Source organism: Felis catus, chromosome A2, assembly GCF_018350175.1.
Source record: "Felis catus isolate Fca126 chromosome A2, F.catus_Fca126_mat1.0, whole genome shotgun sequence".
Lineage (NCBI taxonomy): Eukaryota > Metazoa > Chordata > Mammalia > Carnivora > Felidae > Felis > Felis catus.
Genome location: NC_058369.1, coordinates 38,133,703 through 38,155,315, shown reverse-complemented (window position 1 = coordinate 38,155,315; position 21,613 = coordinate 38,133,703). Strand labels below are relative to the sequence as shown.

At 40.8% G+C, this 21,613-nt stretch overlaps 1 protein-coding gene and 1 long non-coding RNA gene across 12 annotated transcripts in view; one reads left to right on the top strand and one right to left on the bottom strand.

Annotated features, from left to right (window-relative positions):
- Positions 1-6,605, top strand: part of FOXP1 (forkhead box P1) — a 509,316-nt gene extending 502,711 nt beyond the window's left edge. For all 10 annotated transcript variants that reach the window (XM_045053185.1, XM_023249951.2, XM_023249952.2 and 7 more), the window contains one exon: positions 219-6,605. In XM_045053185.1, the coding sequence (XP_044909120.1) occupies positions 219-363 (145 nt within the window). In that variant the 3' untranslated portion in view covers positions 364-6,605. The remainder of the gene's footprint in view (positions 1-218) is intronic.
- Positions 1-21,613, bottom strand: part of LOC123384124 — a 124,038-nt gene that overhangs the window by 14,854 nt on the left and 87,571 nt on the right. The window lies entirely within an intron of this gene.

Genomic DNA, 21,613 nt, shown 5'->3' with positions numbered 1-21,613 from the left:
CCATCCAGTATGGTAGCCACGGGCCACACGGGGCCCTTGAGCACTTGGAATGTGGCACTGAGAAACGCAATTTTAAGTGGCATGAAGTTTTCATTCGTTTGAATTTAAGTAGCCACCACCCAGTCCTCCATCTAGGGAGGCTTTTGCTGCCCCCACCCCCAACTTGCCGTGGTCAGGAAGGGCCTTCCGTGAAGTGAACCTGTTTTCCTTCCTTCCAGGCATCCTGTGCACGTCAAAGAAGAGCCCCTCGATCCAGAGGAAGCTGAAGGGCCTCTATCCTTAGTGACAACAGCCAACCACAGTCCAGATTTTGACCACGACCGAGATTACGAAGACGAACCCGTAAATGAGGACATGGAGTGAGCGTCTCTGGGCAGGCCAACCCCAAGAACGAAGATTGGGGGGGAAAAACACGTCAAAAGTCAGCAGTGAAATTGTTCTCCATTTGTTGTACAGTCTGGAGGATTTTCACTCCATTCGGACAACTCTGAAACGTGTTAACTCTGAGTGCCATCAAGAATCCCATTTGGGAGTATTTTTGATTTTTCTACTTTTTGTTGAAAAAAGGAATTTGTACTCTGTGCATTGGATGGACTTGTTTGGTACTTGGGATTTTCCTCTCCTAACAGTCAACATCAGTGTTGTAAATTTGCTAAACTGATTCACTTTTAGCAGCAGACTTTGAACTGCCGTCCTGCCGACGTGGGACACCGAGGACACCCAACTGAGCATGTGCGTCTAAGCTGCAGACCAAGCCTCTGCCCAGAATTTAAGGATTCCAATGGACGACCTATTTGCACAGTACTGCATGTTGATTATCACTGCCTTTACTCCTTTTTTTTTTTTTTTCGTTTTTGTTTTGCTTCCAGTTGGGATGGGGAAGGCCTTTGTGTGTGTATTGGGGGGAGGGGGTTAAAAAAGTAATTATCCCAAACTTTTTAATGTATTGCTTTTTTTTTTTTTTTTTTTTTTTTTTTTTTTTTTTTTGCTTCAACTATACCATTTTAAGTTCTGACCTCAGGCCTCCATTTGGGCCCACGGCCTCCTGGAGGCTTAAAGTTTTCTGTACCTTGTGATGAATGTTAATAGGTGTTTTTATTATACAAAGCTGAATGTCATTTCTCGTTTGTAGTTTTCTGTCACTCATTCCATTTTCCTTCAGACATCACCACGTTTTCTCTAAAGTCAGAAAACATTCCGTTTTGGTCTTTTTCAAAAAAGGTCCCAAATGCTGCACTCTCTACACATGAAGGTCCTCTCACACAGACCTGAAGTCCTGCCAGAAAGAGAATGAATGACAGAAAAAAAAAAAAAGAGAGAGAGAGACACCCTAGGAACAATGCAGATTCATTCCACGAAGCAGTATTGGAGGTGGGAAGGGGGTGGTTTCAGTTTCCTTTTTGTTTTGTTTTTTGCAGCTACCATCATTGTCAGTAAATGCCACAGCATTCTGCGAGCACAAGGACACATAGGCAGCACTACCCCCCCCCCCCCCCCCCCCCAGATTCTCCTGCTAGACGGACAGTGTGGCTGTGGAAGGCTCTCCCGCGGGTAACCAAGTTGCCATGGGCCACAAGCTCTCTGATGTTAAAACCAGCCTGGGTTGCTTTGTTTGCAAAATGGCCAAAAAGCTGGCTTCCCTGAGCAACTCTGCTGAAAAGTGGTTGGCGGCGCTGAATTTAAACATCAGTCCAGACCTGCTTGGTGGCATTAATCTGTTTGAATGCAAATTAGATTTCAGATTGAATTTGTGATGGAAGTTAATGAGGACCGAGTTCAGCAAATGCTAAAGTGTTAATTTCAAACGTGCAAATTCGGTACTGCAGTTGAGTTTGTTATGCAATATTATCCCACCAAGCCAGTATCCAAAACTAACAGTAGAAGACATCGAGGAGACGGGGGTGCATGGCGCCCCTGAGCATTTGGAGAAAGAAACGTGGCATATGCCGAACGTGACGGCCATCGGTCAGTACAACCTCAGTCCTTAGGAACCCCTCAATGCTTCCACTCTGCACCCACTTTCCTGTCACTCATTTATTTATCTAGGACCGTAGCTTTTGTTTTAGTTTGAGAGCCTTTTGGAGCTTAATTTATATTCTTTGTACCTTTTTTTCTAAAATTACCAAAGATATTACACAAAGGTAAATTATGTTCTCTGTTTTATGCTTTATCTGATGAAGCCAAATATCCTCTTATTGTTGATCAAAGGAGGCGAAAGAATTTTAGAGGCAATTGATGAGTTATAGGCTATTGCTAACCTGAGAAAGAGAACTGCTCCTTCTTCATAGAATAAATTTAGAAGACCAAGTAGGTAATGGAACCAAAGTTGTTATTTTTGTTATTTTTTTTTTTTTCTTGTTCTGTACCTCGACAGAGACCAAAATTCCTAAAGAGAGATTATGGGGCTGCTGAAGGTGAAAATGGGGCACAGTGTTACAGGAGCGAAAGAAGGAAGGGAGTCCCATCTCAAAAACCTGAATGGATGCCACTGAAAATTAGGGGTAACCAGTAAAGGAGACAGTTAAGAAAAAATGTAAAGAAAACAAAAGCTTCGACATTGGAATTAAATCACAGGCACATTTCTAGAATACATTTTTGTTTTTCTTTTTACAGAAAGGTATGCCACTTTGGTTTTAAGGACCGTGCTAGGATCACTGCATGAATTATGCTTTGTCTTGGCATATATCTTCCGGTTTTTTGTTGGGTTTTTTTTTTTTTTTTAATGTTTTCCTTTTTCCTTCCTTTTTTTCTAATTAGGCTTTGGTCAGCATTTTCCATTGAAAGAAAAAAAAAAAAAAAGTAACACTCCCGTCCACTCATGAGCTTGGTACAAAAACTTCTTTGGCCATTTCTTTTGAAGCTTCACTGTGCTTTCTGTATAAAGGGCAGTCTGTGGTCACTCGAGACTTTTTTTTTTTTTTTTTTAACTTTTCCAGGCAGCTTCATGATGTGCAGGCAGTAGCCAGACAGGGTCATGGGAAGGGGGCCCTGTGCTTCTAAACTGAGTGGTTGCTGGTTCGTTTGGTATTCAAAAGAGGATAAAAATCTGGTAGATTAGTTCATTCTCAGCATGTGTAGCTAGACATGAGTAAAGATAACAGCATGAGAAACTGTTAGTACGCATACCTCAGTTCAAACCTTTAGGGAATGATGAAAATAAAAAAAAATACATTTCACTCAGTTGCACTTAGTCGTATGTCTTGCATGCTTAGTCTAAAGACTGTAGCAAAAAAAAAAAAAAAAAGAAAAATTAGATTTTACGTATCTTTGCAGGTCTCCCAACCCTGCAGAAGAACCAATTGAAAAAAAAATTCTCAGGCTTTACAGCAAGCAAACTTCACTATGATTTTTACAATTCTGATTCTGTATCCCTTTGGGGGGGGGTTATTCCAGTCGCTTCTTTAGGATGGGGTTTATTACGTTGTACATATATTCCAATGTGTCTTGTGTGAATCTTTGTCTTTTTTGGGGGAGGGCAGAGGGCGGTTCTTTTTTTAGATATTGTTCCTAAAAAGGAATAAATGCATACACCTGTTTGTCAAAACACCTTTGCTTTTTGTGCAACTGCTTTATATTAACGATACTAAAAAAAAAAAATAGCTTTGGGAAAAAACTACTGTATGTAATGGAATTGCAGAATTTGCTGCACATGTATTTTATTTAGTTATCCTTGCTTTAAGAATATTGGATGACATTTCCTGACATGTGGGAGGGAGAAATTCCCTAACCTTTTTTTTTTTTCCTTTTAAATTGTAACATAGTTGACAGATTTTTTTTTTTCTGTTCTCATTGATCAGAGCATTTTGTACAGATTCGTGTGTGTGTGCGCGTGCGCGTGTGTGTTAACCTGTTTTTTGATACATTCCTATCCCTTGTGTTTATCCCACCACTGCCTTCCTGGCTATCTTAAACAAGTTCATACATTTGAAAAGAGAAAAAAAAATGCTGTTTAAAAAAATGTTTTCTCCTGCTGCAGTAAATATTTTGCATGATGAAATTCCAGGGTCACACTTTCAAAGTTTATCAGTGAAGTAGTGATTAATAATGGGGAGTTGTCAAAGCTATTGAACTTTTTTGTATAAAAAAAAAAAAAACTTTACAAGGTGCCAAGATGTAAAGACAATTTGTTACTTTTCCTTTTCCTTTTTTTTTTTTTTTTCTCCAAAGAAAAGCGTACATTAGGGAGACAGTCCCTTGTATCAGGCAAATGCACTGTCAGGAATGAGAATCCATCCTACTTGTCCCTAGAGTCTGTCCTTGTAAGACAAGTGACGCTGCCCGCGTTAAAACCAGCAGTGAAATGAAATATCAAGGCTTCTGTACACGAAGAGTGACCGCCAACCTTGCCACCCTCGGACAGCGCTAACATTACAGCCAGCATTCCGTCAGACCTAGGAAAGAATACCTTGGATTCTTAACCCAAAATCTGATTGATGTAAATCACTAGCTATTTTATTGTGGGGGAAAAAAAAAGTTAAAAAAAATATCTCCTCTCCTTTCCACATTCCAGCTGAGCTCCGTTTCCAAGGGTACAAAGAAGAACATGCTTGTAAGGATTTTGAATCTTTTGGGTACCTGTTGGTTAATGGTATATATACCCTCTTGATATTTTGGATGTTTTTGAATGTTGGTTTCGCTTTTTTATCCTGAGAATGAGACTTAAAATTCTAAAGGCATTTTATGGGGCCGGTGTAGTTCCCACGATCTCTGCTACCCAGAAGCCTTGATGAAGATGGTCTAGTCCGGACTATGAGCACGGTGCTTCGTGGATATGTGCTGCCAGTAACAAGAATTTTTTTTTTTCTGTTTTGTTTTGTTTTGATAAGGCATAAAAGAAACTCATTCCTTGACATCAACTGTAATTCCATCATTCCGTGTCTGTGGATACAGACAATAAAAAAAAAAAAAATGTTGTGTAGTCAGTACTCATGACTGACATTATAGCATTCTCAAATGCAATAAAAATGCTGTTTGTTCACACTGGTAGTAAAAAGTCGCCACAGCCTAAGTTTCTTTCCCCTTCTGACCTGCTGATACTGTATGTTAGGCATCTGCCTTAGGTTTATCACCAGCTGCTTGCAACACAGAATTAAAATCAATCTTAACTAAAAGCTTTCATCATCACAGAGGGCTGAAGCTCTCATCCTCAGGGTTTCAAAGTCCCGAGTTTCCACTTAGAGAACTGGAAAAAAAACAAAAGCGATAGAAGCTACCTTTTCTCCCGAGGAAGTGCACCCTTATTTTTCTTCATCAAATTTTATCCAGAAAAAAAAAACCCACAAAATGTTTAATAACTAGCATTAAGAGCAAACTAAAATTTCACAGGAAAGCAATTTCATGAATAATTCATTAAAATTTCACATCTGCAAGATTAGTCATCCAAATAAAATGCTAATGTCAAAAACATGCACCGTCTATAATATTCTCATCAAGAAATCTTTTTGCATATAATGATAAATGCTTAGATTAGAACAAATGATTTTATAAAAATATTCTATCAAAAGTATGCTAGATAACCACATCCACTACAGCAAACAGTGAAGCACGAGGAACTAAATATTCCAGAAATACCATCTTGATTTCAAGATCTGTGTCACCGCATACCTTGATAAAAACAAAAAAACAAAAAACCTGCTATTTGTCTTTTAAATTATTATGTCGTGTGTATTCTAAGGATCGATGAGAAGGGGCATCATCTTTCAGTAAAAATTAAATTGGTATATTGAAAACAGCACTTGAAGTGGCCAAACCGTAGTAACATAAAACCCTTCTGGATGTAATTCAGAGCGTAGCACAAGCCAAAAGAGGACTTGAAAATTAACCAAGCTGCCGTTCGGCCAAACACCGGCTGCCGGTGAGGAACACGTAAACGTGCTTTCCAAGCATTGTTTTGAAAAGCCCATCTTAGGGGGAAAAAAATTTTTTTAATACAGGTTTTGCTATTAAGTTGCAAAGTAGTGTCCTCTTTTCATTAACAGTTATGCTACAGTCTAGAAGCCCTCTAGTCTGATAATTAATAAAACATTTGAACCCTTAATTCTCATCTAGCTGCTAAGAATATAATATTAGGGTTAATTGAAATTCCTTTAAATGCCAGGCTTACACATAAATACTGCTTACAGCATATGCAGTTGGTAAAATTAAATATGTACACATATTTGAATAAGCTGAAGGACCCAAACCAAGTATGACCATGCGTTAGTGAAGGCTGTATGCACAGTCCCTTTTTAGTTGTATTTCTGGAATTCTTCTGAAGCAGGAACATGCTCTTTTGCTCATTCATTTAAGGCTTGTTGCTCAGAGAAATGAGGCAGGAAACCCAAAATACTGGTTCGTTTAAATGGAGGCCTTTATATATTAAGAACCTCGAGTCTTAGACTAATTTCACACCAACACAAACAGCTACAATATACTAACTCCCCATGTCCCCGTCCTCCACTCCCCCCCCCATCAAAAAGACCAAAACAAAGTATAATTAGTCATTCTTGACTTACTAGATTTTGCGTTCTTTGATATTACATATTTACGTAGAGGGTAGTAATCATGATTTGTCTTTCATCTTCATTGTAGTAGAGTCAAATAAAAGTATTCTTTATTAAAGTGAAGTTGGGTCTCAAAACCTTCATTTAAGGCATTGACTGATTGATGAAAGGTTTAAGACAGAATTCACATTGGAGGGAAATTAAATTACCTACAAAAACACTGGTTTAACTGGGACAATATTTGGATTAGAAAGCCATCACTCTAGATATAACCTACTTTTATTTATTTTTAAACAGTATTTTATTTAAAAAACAAACAAACCCTATGTCGTCTTATTTCCACTCTGATTGCAAAATGACATTCGATGCTTAATACTGTGTGTATATATATATATGTGTGTATATATATATATATATATGTATGTGTGTGTATATATATATGTATATATATATACACACATATATATATTCAGAATGGTCAGTGTTCCTTTTTTTTTTTTTTTTTTTTTTGGCTTCTACCAAGAATATAGGGGATGGGAAAAAGACAAGCTTCCAAGTTATAATGTTAATTTGAAGGTAACCGGCCTTTCAAGAATTAATTTCAGCCAAAGCAATAATCATTATTTACCAGCTTGTGACATTTTTATCACTCATCATATTAGCAAATTTCCATTGAAAATGCTAAAATGGTTCGTCATAAGGCCGGTAACTGCTCTGGCTGTAAAAATGACCAACACAAGTGCCGGTACTCAAACATTAAATTATACTGTAATTAATAAAGACAGTTAAACTGTCTACTAGCAACAGCAATTTAGGTAACCACATTTGATCGGCTATAAATTGTAACTACATTAAAATTCCAGAAATATTAGCAATATGGATTACTTGATGGAAGTCAGTGCAGATCACCAACTGCCACCCCCCCACTTCTTTTTTTTTAAACAACGGAAGCTCGGGTCAGGTTGACCACAAATCCGTGGGCGAAGATCAGGCCTTAGCACTTTTCATCTTGTGAAACAAGCAATTACAAATAGTTGCATCGATTTGTTAAAAAGCTTTAGGTGACATAAATTGTTTCCTGTTTAGCTTATTGCCCTGATACATAAATGTCACCAAGTCCAGTATTAATTAGGGCCGTGGAGGAACATGGGGTGCCTTCCAATGAAGATTTTGTCAGTCGTTCGGTGGACGTTCTGGAGAGCTGCTCTCTCCCTGAATCATTTCTCATGAGTGGCAGAGAGAGAGAGGAAAGGAAAATGATTTTGTCATGTGAAGTCTTTAAGACCAGCTTGATTTTTGGTCTTGAACTATAGGACAGGATTTCAGCCTTGCTTTATTGCCATCTGACAGAAAAGCACCACATTTTTAAAATATCTTTGAAATAGAATAATATTTACAAGGCATTTCAGCCCCTGAAAAGCTAACACTTCTCCCTTCTGAATATATAGTACTATATGTGTTTCCTTGGTTGCTATTTCCACACTTAAAATACAATTTTAAATGGCTTGTGCGTGTTATTGACTTAACATAAATCAAATGTATCATATATACTTTCTTTAGGTTGGCAAGCCACTTAGAAAAATACGTTAGATTCTGGGAGGAAAAAAAGTCTGGAGAAAATTTATTAAATAGAAGTTTTTACTGTAATAGAATATTAACGTAAGCCAATGCTCATTTGCCATTAAGCTGATCCTTTTTTAACATACACATGCTTTTTATTATTTTGCACTCAAGCAAAAATTCCACATTCAAAGACTTTCCATCCAGTCGGGAATGTCTCTGGCAGGAAACACATAAGAAATCCTGACCTCCAGAAAGACAGCAGACATCGTCCATGCTGAGCATGAGCCCCACTAGGCAACAAAGGGAAACCCACTCCTAAAACACAAGGCACGAGCTAGTCAACAGTGTGGAATTGGGAGAAACAATTATTCCTGAAATCCTTCCTCACTGCTACTCCACCAGCGCACAGATGAAAATGTTTGATTTGCAACATAAAAGATTCATTAATTACCACTTGAATATTTAAAGCTATTTTGCAGTCTAACAGAGATAGATAAAGCAGTGAATTAAAACCTCTAATAAAATTGTAAAAATATTTCGGTAAGTTTACTCGTGTTATGATTTAGGGAGAGATTCAAGCATTCTCACGGAACAGAATCTTAGCAGTTTTCAAGTGTGTATTTGAAGGAAGGAGCTAAGTGTTCTGGGAATAATTTGTTTCTCACTTTCAAATGTTTACTAATACTTTATTTTCAAATCAAGCTTGCTACTTTAGGACTCTATGGATGGGGGAAAAAATTGGCTCAGCAAGTCGCAGCATTGTATGTCTGATCCAGAAATTGAAATCCTTTCAGAAGTACTTTGCATCCAAGTGGCGGTTTCCTACCCACAAAATGCACCAAGTCTAAAACATCCAAACCCAAGAACATACCGTAACAGTCCCTCCCAAGCATGGGATTGATCTACCTATGACCCAGTATAGCATGTCAGTGTTTGGATCCTGGGACGCTTGGAGGAGACCACATGAAGCACACTCTGAATCAAATGCTAGAGAATCCAAATGCCCGATTACCATCTCAGCCCTGACTATCACAACCTGATTGACCTTCACAAGTCACTTCCTCTCTCTGGTCCCGTGCTTCCTCTTTCTGTCAATTGAGGACATTTAACTACATGACAAAAAGGGTTCCTTCTGATTTTAAAATTCTCACCATTTAATAACATGTGCCCCCTTGGGGACTTCTCTTGATGAAATCTATGGTCTCAGCCCAAGAGGGTTCGTGTGGGACTCCATATTTCACCAATATTGTAATAATCGTCTACTTGAACTCTGCCTGGTAACATGCCCCGTTAGGAACACATTTCACTAGCAGGCATGCATGCTTCTAGCCATCCATCTACCCACAAAGCAACATTAAATGACTTGTTCACACTCGACCCTGGATGTACAACTGGAACTCAGACAAACACAGCCTTGGCCTCACAGTACCCAAGGGTTCACTGGGAAGAGAGCTCTTGAACGTTCAGGGTGCCCTGCAATGCAGTAAGTGCTAAGGAGAAGGGAAGGGCAGGAGTATTTAGGAACACCACGGAATCGTGCTGGGGGCGATCAGGGAAGCATCCCAGAGCATGTTTAACAGGAACCCAAAGGATGAAGGAGAGCATGCCAGCGTGGAAGGAGGAGGAGAAAGTTCTAAGCAGAGGCAATAAAGCTGGGATGTCAGCGGCATGGGACTTCCCGGCAGAGTTAGCAAGAAAGGCATAGAAGGACACGAAATAAAGTCATCCCTGCAGTTCCCCTGTATCAAGCAAGCATATGGCAACATCATAATTCTAATGCTTATTAACAGATCTGAGTGCTGTACACAGTCCAGCTTGACAAGACCTGGGGACGTGGTGCAAAATCAGTTTCACACTCAGGTGAGCAAATGGCTTCTCCCCGCCCTTTCCCAGCCACATTGGCCACACCGTGCATTTCCTGGGCACCAACCCCACTCTGCCTCCAGGCTCAGTGTTTCTATTCCCATCATGGTGGACCTTCTTTTCCTGGCTCACATCCTCCCTCCTTCAAAGGCCAGAGCAAAGAGGGCTTTCCTGACCTCGCACTGTAAATGGCACCCTAAGTGCCCACTCTAGCCTCTACATTCCACATCCCCTTGCCCACTTGATTGTTCCCATCGTGCTTAGCACCTCTCAACATGATATATTCATTTGTGTCTTTTCTTATGGCACATCTCCCTCCAACTGCAAGGGCAGAAACACTCCCTGTACGGTTCGTTGCTGTCCTCCACCCTCCAGCATGAGGACCACAGATAGATGCTCCCATCTGCTGAGTGGAGGAAACAATGTCACACTACTGGGAAGGCTACAGGTGGCACGAGCCCCTGCAGTCACATTCCACAACCTGCCATGTAAAGCCGCCTATGAATTTCAAGGCCCACCAAACCAAGGGTCACTTCAAAGACTGTCACACCAAACCTGCAAGGTGGCAAGGGTCACTGACAGGTTGCACATGAGGACACTGAGGTTTCCTCAGTAACCCACTCCGGGTCCCATGGGGAAGGCTCTGCAGGGTCAGCATTTGGGTCCATGGTTTCCTCCGCAGCCCCTACGTGAGTGCTGGCCATGCTCCCTACCTCCAAAGAGCCTCTCAGCAAAAGGAAGGGTCTCACAGAAAGGTAGCAAATATGATCCCATGATTTTAAAGCTCTAGGCTTCAAAAGAGAATCACTGATGTTCATTTTGAGGATATTACAAAGTTGTCAGATAATACAGAGGAAACCATTTTTTTTTTAATTTTTTTTTTCAACGTTTATTTATTTTTGGGACAGAGAGAGACAGAGCATGAACGGGCGAGAGGCAGAGAGAGAGGGAGACACAGAATCCGAAACAGGCTCCAGGCTCTGAGCCATCAGCCCAGAGCCCGACGCGGGGCTCGAACTCACGGACCGCGAGATCGTGACCTGGCTGAAGTCGGACGCTTAACCGACTGCGCCACCCAGGCGCCCCGAGAGGAAACCATTTACGTGTGAATCCCATACCGGTGGTGCCCACTATTAGACACAATGGCAGGAGAACAATGCCTGAGGGGAGAACAAAGACTCTGAATCTCCTGTGCATCATGGGGTCTTTCTGACTTGCCTCACCTCAAAGAGGACTATTTCTGCGGACCGCCTGCTCCTGTCAACAGCCCTACTCCCTCCTTGGGTCTTTCTTATGAGGTACATTAAAAATCTTTCTGAAAGATAATCACCTCTATATCTAGAATCCCACACCAGTGTGTCTGGAGAAGATGCTAGAGCAACAGTGAGCTCCTTGAGGACAAGGTTCGCTCTGTCTTGTTGCTTGTAGGACCAATCTGAAGGCGCCTGGTGGGGAATGAGGCCGGAAGCTGGAACACATAGGCCTGGAAGTAGAGTCTGATACATGGGGTTTCAGCATCCCTGCCTTCCTGATGCCTGTACGACATTGGGCGAGTTACTTAAACCTCTCTGAGCTTTAGTGAAAATTTTCACATTACAGGACAGTTACCATGACTAAGCAAGATAGTGTATTGCGCAACAAATAAGCCACTGAATGGATTCTTAGTAAATGGGATACTGTTGAGAAAAAACCGAGCCCAGGGCCCATCCTCCTGTCTTTGACACTCCAGCTGGGGGCCAGGATTGTGTCAAGTAACTTCAAACAGAAACAGAAAATTCCACATGTTACAAGAATGTGTAACACAGAGAGAGATGTGCTTTGGAGAGAAGGGCTCGGGGAACAGGTCTGCAAAGACAAGAGGCTGAGTTAAGACCTAAAAGGTGACTATGAATCAGCTAGGTGGACTTTTCAAGACTGAATTCCCCAGAATTCGTTTCCATTCTTCAAGTATAGCGCCCTCATTTTTCTTTGGAGGGGACGCCCCTTCCCACCCCGTCAATGATACTTCAGCAACACCAGCCTCTTCAACTTCCGCGCTCAGTGTGCATTCCCAGACTTCCATTGAAACTACTGAGAGAAATACTTTTCCGGAAGGTCTTATTGACTGGCTAGGACATCAGCCTAGAGCTACAAGTGGCTACTTTTGCTGTGAAAAAGGTCCATCTAAAGAATAGAAAGAAAAAAAAAACAGAAACAAAAGAGAAAGAGGTGGAAGCTCAGAATAATACTGACAGCTGAAACGGAGACCAAGATGGGACTCCAAGAAGGGACCTAAAATCCAAAACTGGGCATAAGAATTAGAGATATACTGATACCTCATTTGAGCTCCCGGATCTAGCCATGCCCGAAGGTAGAGATAAACTCCTGGATTTGCCATCATTTGAGCCAGTAAATTTTCTTGTATATGCCAGCATGAACTGGCTTTCTGTCTTTGGTACTCAATTAGCCCTACTGAGTGTACTACAGGGTGGGGGAGGGGGGACTTCAGAGAGAGAACAGCATGTGTGAAGTCCCTAGGGTAAAAAAGAGCATTCCAAGTTCAAGAATCTGTAAGATCTGTACGTCTGAAGCTGCCAAGTGTGGGGCAACGTATAGGCGAGATGGTTCTCGAGACAGAAGCAGGGGCTGGACAGATCGTTGTCGTGGCTTTGTGAGAGTCATGTGACATGTCAAAGACATGTTCTAAACTCTTCTGTCATCTCGCAGGTAAAATTAGGACTCCAAGCCACTCTGGTATTAGAGAGAAAAATGACATCTCCCTGGGGCTAGAAGAGATGCAAAATTAGAGTTTTGTGCTTCCACCAAGCCCAGTGTAATCGAAGATGCCAAAAAGGGATGGTTTCTCCAGGTCATTGGAAAATGACTTGGGTAAGTTTTATAGCATTTGTCTCATTTTTTTGATCAAAGGAAATTTGCCTTCAGGCTTGACTGCATGCAAGTCTCAAATGCAGAAATCACAGCTAAACAGAGAGAGAGGGGTCACTAACATTGAACACAGCTTTCCCCAACTGGGGATGTTTCCAAACATGTGTTCCTAGGCTCGAATAGGCCTGTCACTTAAGAGGAGGAAAGATACTCAAGAAGAGACCAAGATGAGACACATCAAGAATTGGACTCAAAGGGTGGACTCTCCTCCCTCCCACTCCAAACCCCGCATCTCCCTGCATAGAAACCTCACGCCTTCGTAGCAGAGGAAGGTTGCTGCAGCTGCAACACGGCTGGCACACAGCTGTATGGTAGAGTCACTGTTTCTGCTCAGCGTCCAATTCGGACTACCTGCTGTCCGTGGCATACCAGCTGCTCAATATTTTGATTATGAGGCTTGTTTTCCTCTGTGCGGTACAGAAGCTGACCACAGGCGGTGCTCTATCTGTGAACCCTGAACAAATGTCCCCGGCTCTCACCACTGGAGAAATCTAGGGCAAGACGCTGAACGACCCAACTTGGATCATCCCCTCATCTCCCAGCCAATCAGGATGACCAACGGCAGGAGGGGCATCCTCTAACGGGCCAAGTGTGTGAGATACATGTTTGCCAGACCCACCAGAATCATAGGGAATAGGGTACAACTATTTTATCTTAAAACAAAACAAAACAAAACAAAACGAAGAACAGTTGGGCTGGAAAGCCAAAACAACAACTGTCCACTACCCCTACTAGTGCTGAGTGTTGTGTTGAGCTCACAGCAATCAAAGACATACTTCCCAGCCCTGAAGTTGCTTATAATCTAGTCACACCTTCGAGACAGACCATTTATTTAACAAGCAGTTTTACTGAGTGCCTATAGGCTCTGGGAATTCAATAGTAAAACAAAGCAGAAGGGGCACCTGGGTGGCTTACTCGATTAAAGGTCCGACTTCATCTCAGGTCATTATCTCACGGTTCATGAGTTTGAGCCCCGCGTTGGGCTCTGTGCTGACAGCTCAGAGACTGGAGCCTGCTTCAGATTCTGTATTTCCGTCTCTTTCTGCCCCTCCCCTGCTCACGCTCTATCAGGGGGAAAAGAAAAAAGAGCAGAAAATAACCCCTGCCACCTCAAGTTTCCTTTCCAGAAAGGGGAAACAGACAATCATAGGTTTTACAGTGATAAGTGATTGCCAGAAAAAGCAAGAAGCTCAATGGGAAAGAAAGGACCAGAGAGAGGGCTGGTGGGATAGTGGCCATAGTAAAGGCCCCAATCAAAGGTAAGATTTGAATAAATATCTCTAAGAAGCAAGCCAAGGAGTTATTCAGGAGAAAATCAATCTAGTTAGAAGGAAGAGAAAAGGCAAAGGCTCTGAGGCTGGAACATAGAGAGTCAGAAAGAGGGTCATAAGAAACAAGGATAGAAAAGTAATGGGCAGCAGATGATTATATGTACCAATGGCCTCATTATGAGGCATTCGCTTTTCTTCTCCGTGAGATGGAAGCCAGTGGAGGTTATGAGCATAAACATGGCATCCAATGACTTGGGTTTAAAAGGATTCTTTTGACTGCTGCACGGCAAATGCGGGGAAGCAAATATAGAAGCAGAGGGCTCCATTACAAGAAAGACTGGTGGCTGAGACACAGGGACAGCCACAGAAATGGTGAGAAGGAGTTAAAATTTGAAAATAGAGCCAGTGGAACTTGCTGCTGAGTATGGTGTTCACCATGAGGAATAAAAATCCGTGGAGGGGCGCCTGGGTGGCGCAGTCGGTTAAGCGTCCGACTTCAGCCAGGTCACGATCTCGCAGTCCGTGAGTTCGAGCCCCACGTCAGGCTCTGGGCTGATGGCTCAGAGCCTGGAGCCTGTTTCCGACTCTGTGTCTCCCTCTCTCTCTGCCCCTCCCCCGTTCATGCTCTGTCTCTCTCTGTCCCAAAAATAAATAAACGTTGAAAAAAAAAATTAAAAAAAAAATCCGTGGAGACCTGAAGGTTTTTTGGTGTGATCAACTGAAAGAATTTTTTTGGTATGAAACTGAAAGACAAATTGAAAGAACAGAGTTTCATCTACCAAACCAGGAAGATTACAAGACGAACACACTTATGGTAGTATCAGAAGAATTTTCTAGACTTTTAAACTCAGAACCTTCCTGCATATCTGTTTGTGATGTTGAGTAGGCAGCTAACCAAAGGAGCCTGGAGTTAGAGAAGAGGTTGGACCTAGATATGTGCCGTATTATGTGTTAGGGGAAGGAAAGGGTCAACGATATTTTGGTTTCAGTAACACAGAGAAGGTAGAAAATCTTGTCCCATGAAAACAGAATCTAATTTGGAGAAAGTGGATAGTTTGGACTCAGTGAAATCCAGTGTTTGGGGATCCAGCTGAATCATTTTGGGGCCAACATTAGATGACTTACCTAATGGACTTAAAATTGATGTCTTTGGGTAAAAAGTCTCTTATGCTAGCCTTGAAGGAAAGGGGATTTAGTTCCTCCTTAGTGCTAAAGTAAGTTCTGGAAGTAAAATTTTAATTTCCATCATGAGAACTAGAAAATTGTATTGAGTGGGAGTGTGAGCACGCGCGTGTGTAAAGAGGGAGAGACAGAGAAAGAGAGAACACAAGCAAGCATGTTGTTTATGTACAAACAACTTCTAACCTCAAGTATCATTTCCTGGGTTAGATATTTTCTAAGAGTTAGTAATTTAAAAATAAACATTTTGAAAAAGATCAGTTCACCCTAGGTTCATTCTCTCTCCAAAGTCCTTCCTTAATTACAAAACCTGCATAACCCATTTCCTTTGGTGTGCAAAAAGGTGTGTAATTAAACCATCAGCATAATACCTATCTCCATGTAAAACCCGCACTTATGAACTTTAACTGCTGAATAAAAACTCCTATTACATGACCATTAAGTATTATGAATAAAGCAAGTCATGGTAGGACTTGATTAATTTTTATGCACTATGGATTGTGTCTAGAAGAAATTTGATTTTGGTGGTTGTCCTCCTAGGCAACCCCACAGACTTTGGTGGCTTCACCTCAGGAAAGGCATATGCTGAACTGACTCAAGGAAAATGAGTCAGACCTCGCTGCGGACTTAACCGACTCTTAGGGTGACTCTGTTGAGGGAGAAACCTCAGCTCCCACTGATAAATCATCAATGCAACCAGCATTGGAAAGAAAGGAAGTGAGGGCAATGGGTGGGTAGAAAAAAACTGGTGATTCCCTTTGGTATAATTTCAAAAGCTGACAACTTTTTAGGTTAATACACATTTTAATTTTTTAGGTTAATACACAAAAGCCACAGTTTGCGACCTAAGTATTTCATCTGGAATTCCCCAAATCACCAGTTTGTGCACCAGGAGCTTGGACTTGGAGACTCTTGGTTTAGGCTTTGTCAGGAAAAATGAAGATTTTGTGAATGGCTTCTCAAAATCCCCAACAACTTCTATTCTATGAACCTCTGAGTAGAGAGGCAGGATATAAAAGTAGTGTCTCTAATGAAAAAGAATTGAGTTTGACCAGCAGGAAGAAAGGAACATTTGGAGCAACAATAACTACAATTTCGATGATTAGGTCTAGAAGTGTCAATACAGTGTCCCTGCTGAGACAGAATAACCAAGAATAAAAAGATTCCCATATGGAAAAGACCTAAGCTAGGTTTCCCAGGGTAAACCCAGAGATGAAGGATCCCATGTCCAAATGGAATGACCAGGAGATTACATTAAGAAAATGAGGGTGCCAGGCAGATAGCCTGAGAAGACTCTGGAGGGTCCTGGTACTTGCAATGGTAGGAGAAACAGTGAAAAACAGTGAAAGTGTTTCCATGACTTCCTTTCCAGAAGGCCTCAGGATTGGATAGAAACCAAAAACCAAGAGATTTATATAGTAGAGTCATAGTGCTGGAATCCACGTAGTATGGAGAATGGGTAACACAGGTAGAGGCAGAGATAGCCTCCCCTGAGTCTTCCCTCCTGCTCCTCATTCCCTCTGTATCCTGAAGTATACAAAATTCAAACTAAGGGAGTCTAGTCTTGGAAAACACCAGTGTCCAAGGTGGAAGCACAAGAAAATTCTGTGAGAGACAGATTTGGCTGGTAGAGAGGTGGAAAAACTTGTAGCGACAAGAGCAAGCTATGATAATGCTAGAGGGTCAGATACCGTTTCCCCTCCCTCAAGGCTTGGACTTCAGCTTCTTCCCAGAGTCCACTTTGCTAAAAGAGTTAGTGGATACCTGCAGGCGTGCAGGAACTCGGAGACAGAAATAAGATGCCTCAGGAATACAATTTCTATTCAAGACAGATAGGAGTCATTTAAAATAGGAGGTTAAAATTAGATTTTCAGCATAGATCCTTTAGAGAACATGTCTAAAGGAAGTGCTACAGAAAAAGAAAAGTGAAAGTAAGTAAATAACATAGCAAAGCTTCTTTTGTGTACAAAACGATAAAGCCAATATACGTTCTTAATAATCCAAAACTAGATTCTAGATGATACGAACATGCAGGTGTTGAGGTATGGACTCACATCTGAGAAAATTACAAGAGAAAGGGAGAGGAAACGAGAGTGGTTGTCTTATTCAGAGAGAATGCATTATTTTTATTAATTATAAGAAATTCATAGGGAAGCATAATAATATAAATGATTATTAATAAATTAGGGGTAGCCCCTTGGATAAAGAAAATTGTATACAAATATTCAAAGCAGTGGGGTGGGGGTTGGAGAGAGAAGTAGAGCTGTATTTAGGAAAGAAGAAACATGAAAGCAAATTAAGTTTTAATAGGATAGTTTTACAGTAAATATAAACATGTTAAAGTCAAAAATCAAAAAAACAGAGACTGATGTTGAAGTGAAAAACACAAGCTAAGCGCTAGTAATGTGTTTTTTTCCTACAAAAAACACATTTAAACAAAAGGACAGAGTTTGAAAAGAAAGCAATGAATTAAAAACAAACAAAAAAATGAACCCAAACAAAAGAAGAGATATCCATTTCAATAGAATGAAAGAAAAAAAAGAGGATTTGAAGGGGGGAAAAATCAAATGCACAAAGAAGTTACAAGCCTGACCAAGGAATAAGAATGAAAAATGAAAGAAAGAAAGAAAGAAAGAAAGAAAGAAAGAAAGAAAGAAAGAAAGAAAGAAAGAAAGAAAAGGAAAGGAAAGAAAAAATGATAATAGCACAACATGCACCTAATAACATGCCCCAAAAATGTATTGGGCAACAACTAGAGTTACAGGAAGAAATAGACAAAACACTGTAAATAACAAATGTGACATACTCTTTTCATAATGCGTGAGTCAAGCATAAAAAATCAGCACAAATATGGAACATCTAAATAAATTGATTTCTAGGTTCAGGGTAATTAAGTGTTTATGATGAGAACTGTATGCTAAACAAAACATGCATTATTTTTGTCATACATGGAACATTCCCCAAACTTATATGGATTAATTAGCCCTAGAGTAAATATTGCTCAGGCACTGCCTAGCAAATCTTAAAAGCCAGACACTAAGGGATATAACTATTTCCAGTTAACTGCATACCAGAATAAATCTCAAGAATGTTGGTAGGAGTAAAAAATATCTCCAGCACCCAACTTGGTAAAATTCACGATACCTGATATGCAATAAATAAAATGCAAGGCACAAAAGGAGGCAGAAATATAGGACCCATATGAGGAGGAAAAAACAAAACCAATACATTCAAACTGTCCTGGAACTACCAAATGTATGTGACTTCACAGACAATATTAAAGCAGATATTATAAATGTATTATAGATCTTTAAGAACTTGAATTGAGACACAGAAGGTATTTCAAAAGACGCAAATTGCACCTCTACAAATGAAAACGACAATGTCTGACTGAAAAAAAACCAGGGCATGGGATTAATGGCGATTTAGACACTGTAGAAGGCTAGTGAACTTCAAGCGACAGCAATAAACACCATACGAAGTCAAAAATAGAAGAGAGAATAAACAAATCAAAAGAGAAGAAAGAAAAGGAAGGAATGTAAGAAAGGGAAGGAGACAGGGAGAAATTAAGGGAGGAGAGAATGAGTAGAAAAGAGCATCAGTGATCTGGGGGACAACATAAATAACATGATACACCTGTAAGTGGAATTCCCGGAGTGGGGAGTAGGGCATAAAAATTTGAATAAATGATCTGAATTTTTTTCCATATAGGCTGAAAGCTATAAACCCAGAGTCCAAGAATTTCTTTGAGCCCCAAGTATTAGAATCCTGCAGAAAACTAAACAAAGAAAGATTATGATCAAATTACTCAAAAAGAGGGATAAAGAAACTCTTAAAATCAGCCAGAGCAAAACCCATGCGTTTTGTAGAAGAACAATGAATGACTACAGGTTTGTTATCAAAAACAACACAGGTAAGAGGACAGTGGAGCAACATCTATAATATACTGAAACCAACGGTCAATGCAGCATTCTAAATCCAGCAAAAAAAAAAAAAATCTTTGAAAAATGAATATGAGATACTTTTCCAGACAGACAAGAGCTGAAAGAATCCATCACCAGCAAACCTGCACTAAAAGAAACATAAAGGAAGTCCTTCCAATAAGAGAAAATGTCAACAGGTGGAAACATGGATCTACACCAAGAAATGAACGGTCCCAAAAATGTAAAAATCAGTTAGCACGTGAGATTTTTAGATTTAAATTTCTTTGAAAGAGAATTGCTGGACTGAACAAAAACCGTGACAATGTATTATGCGGTTTATAACGTATGTAAAAGTAAATGTGTAAAAACAATAGTACAAAGGTTGGCGGACAAGAAATCGAAGCTACTATTATAGAGTTATAATAATATGAAGGGGTGTAATGAAACCCTAAAATGGACCGATGAGTTGTACTTGTGCTAATTCCAAAGTAATGGCTCAAATAAAAAATGAGAGAGTTTTAGCTAAGAAGCCAATGAAGGAAATAAAAGGGAATCATAAAAAAATATTACAGGGGCATCTGGGTGGCTCAGTCGGTTAAGGGTCCAACTTCAGCTCAGGTCAAGATTTTGAATTCACAAGTTTGAGCCCCGCCTCCCCCCCCCCGCTCCGCCCCCAATCAGGGTCTGTGCTGACAGCTCAGAACCTGGAGCCTACTTCAGATTCTGTGTCTCCCTCTCTCTGTCCCTCCTCTGCCCATGTGCTGTCTTTGTCTCTCAAAAATGAATAAACATTACAAAAATTATTTTAATATTCCAAAATAAGGGGAAAAAAAGAAAGAACAGATGACCAAGATACAACTCATATAGTGAGATAATACACTTAAATCTAACCGTATCAATAATGACTTTAAATGTAAATGGCCTAAATACTACAATTAAAAGGGAGAGATTGTCAGTTCGGAAAACAAAAGCAGTGACCACCAAATACTGTGTACAAGAAACACAATTTAAATATAAAAAACCAACTAGGTTAAAATAGGGGAGAAAAGATCTACTATATTTAGAAAGAAGCTAGAGGCATCTGCGTGACTCAGTGGGTTGAGCTTCTGGCTCTTGATTTCAGCTCAGGTCATGATCTCAGGTTTGTGGGAACAAGCGCCATGTTGGGCTCTGCACTGATGGTGTGGAACCTGCTTGGGATTCTCTCTTCCTGTCTCTCTGCCCACCCCCCTCAAAATAAACAAACATTTAGAAAATAAAAGGAAGCTAAGTAAATAAAAGATATTCCATATATAAAAGAAAGCTAGGGGGGCTATGTTAAGTAGATATCATAGCAAAAAATATTAGTAGGAATAGAGAATCATAGTGATATTCATTAAAAAGGCATAAAAATCCTCCATATTCAGGCACTGAATAAGAAAACTTAAAAATACATAGAACAAAAGCACATAGAGCCACAAGTGAAATAGAAAAATCCAAAATTATAGTGTGAGATTGACAGAACAAGTACACAGAAAATTAGCAAGGTTCTCTGCCTCACCACACCCAGATGTTGGACTCAGATGCTTATGGTGCCCCATAAGCACTCCTACCCTGGGTGTGGGGGGTGGGGGTAGCATCGCACACTAGAATGCCTACAAGGGTTCAGCCAAACCTCATAGCAAACCCCACATACTGTGTGCCTTCAAGTCACAGCTGAACCTCTCAGCCAAACAGCTGGGAGCTAGCCACACTTAAGCAGCCCCAGGTAGCAGATACAGCCAGACCCACACAGACAGCTGCACTGGGGCAGACCGGCACACCAGCAAGTCCACACCAATAATGACCCAGACACAACAGGAGGGTGCACGTAACCCACAGAAGAGTCACTTCTGGGGCATCTGGTGCAGGTGACTGGGGAATGTGCACTACTGTGCCACACCAGACACCCTCTCCATAAAGCCACTCCTTCAAGACCAGAAGACCTAACTGACCTACCTACTATATAGAAATTAACACAGAGGCAAAATGAGAAGACAGAGGAGTATGTTCCACACACAAAAAAACAAGACACTTCAGAAAAAGAACTAAATCAAACAGGGATAAGCAATCTACAGGTAAAGATTTCCAAGTAAAGGCCGTAAAAACGCTCACCAAACTCAAGAGCAGAATGGATGAACACAGTGAGAACAAAAAGAAAACACAAAAAGTAACCAGAGATGAAGAATGTAGCAGCTGATATGAAAAAGACATTATAGGGAATCAACAGCAGAAGAATGGATCAGTAATGTGAAGGAATACTGGAAATCTGGGGCGCCTGGGTGGCTCAGTCAGTTAAGCAGCCGACTTCAGCTCGGGTCATGATCTCGCGGTCCATGAGTTCGAGCCCCGCGTCTGCCTCTGTGCTGACAGCTCGGAGCCTGGAGCC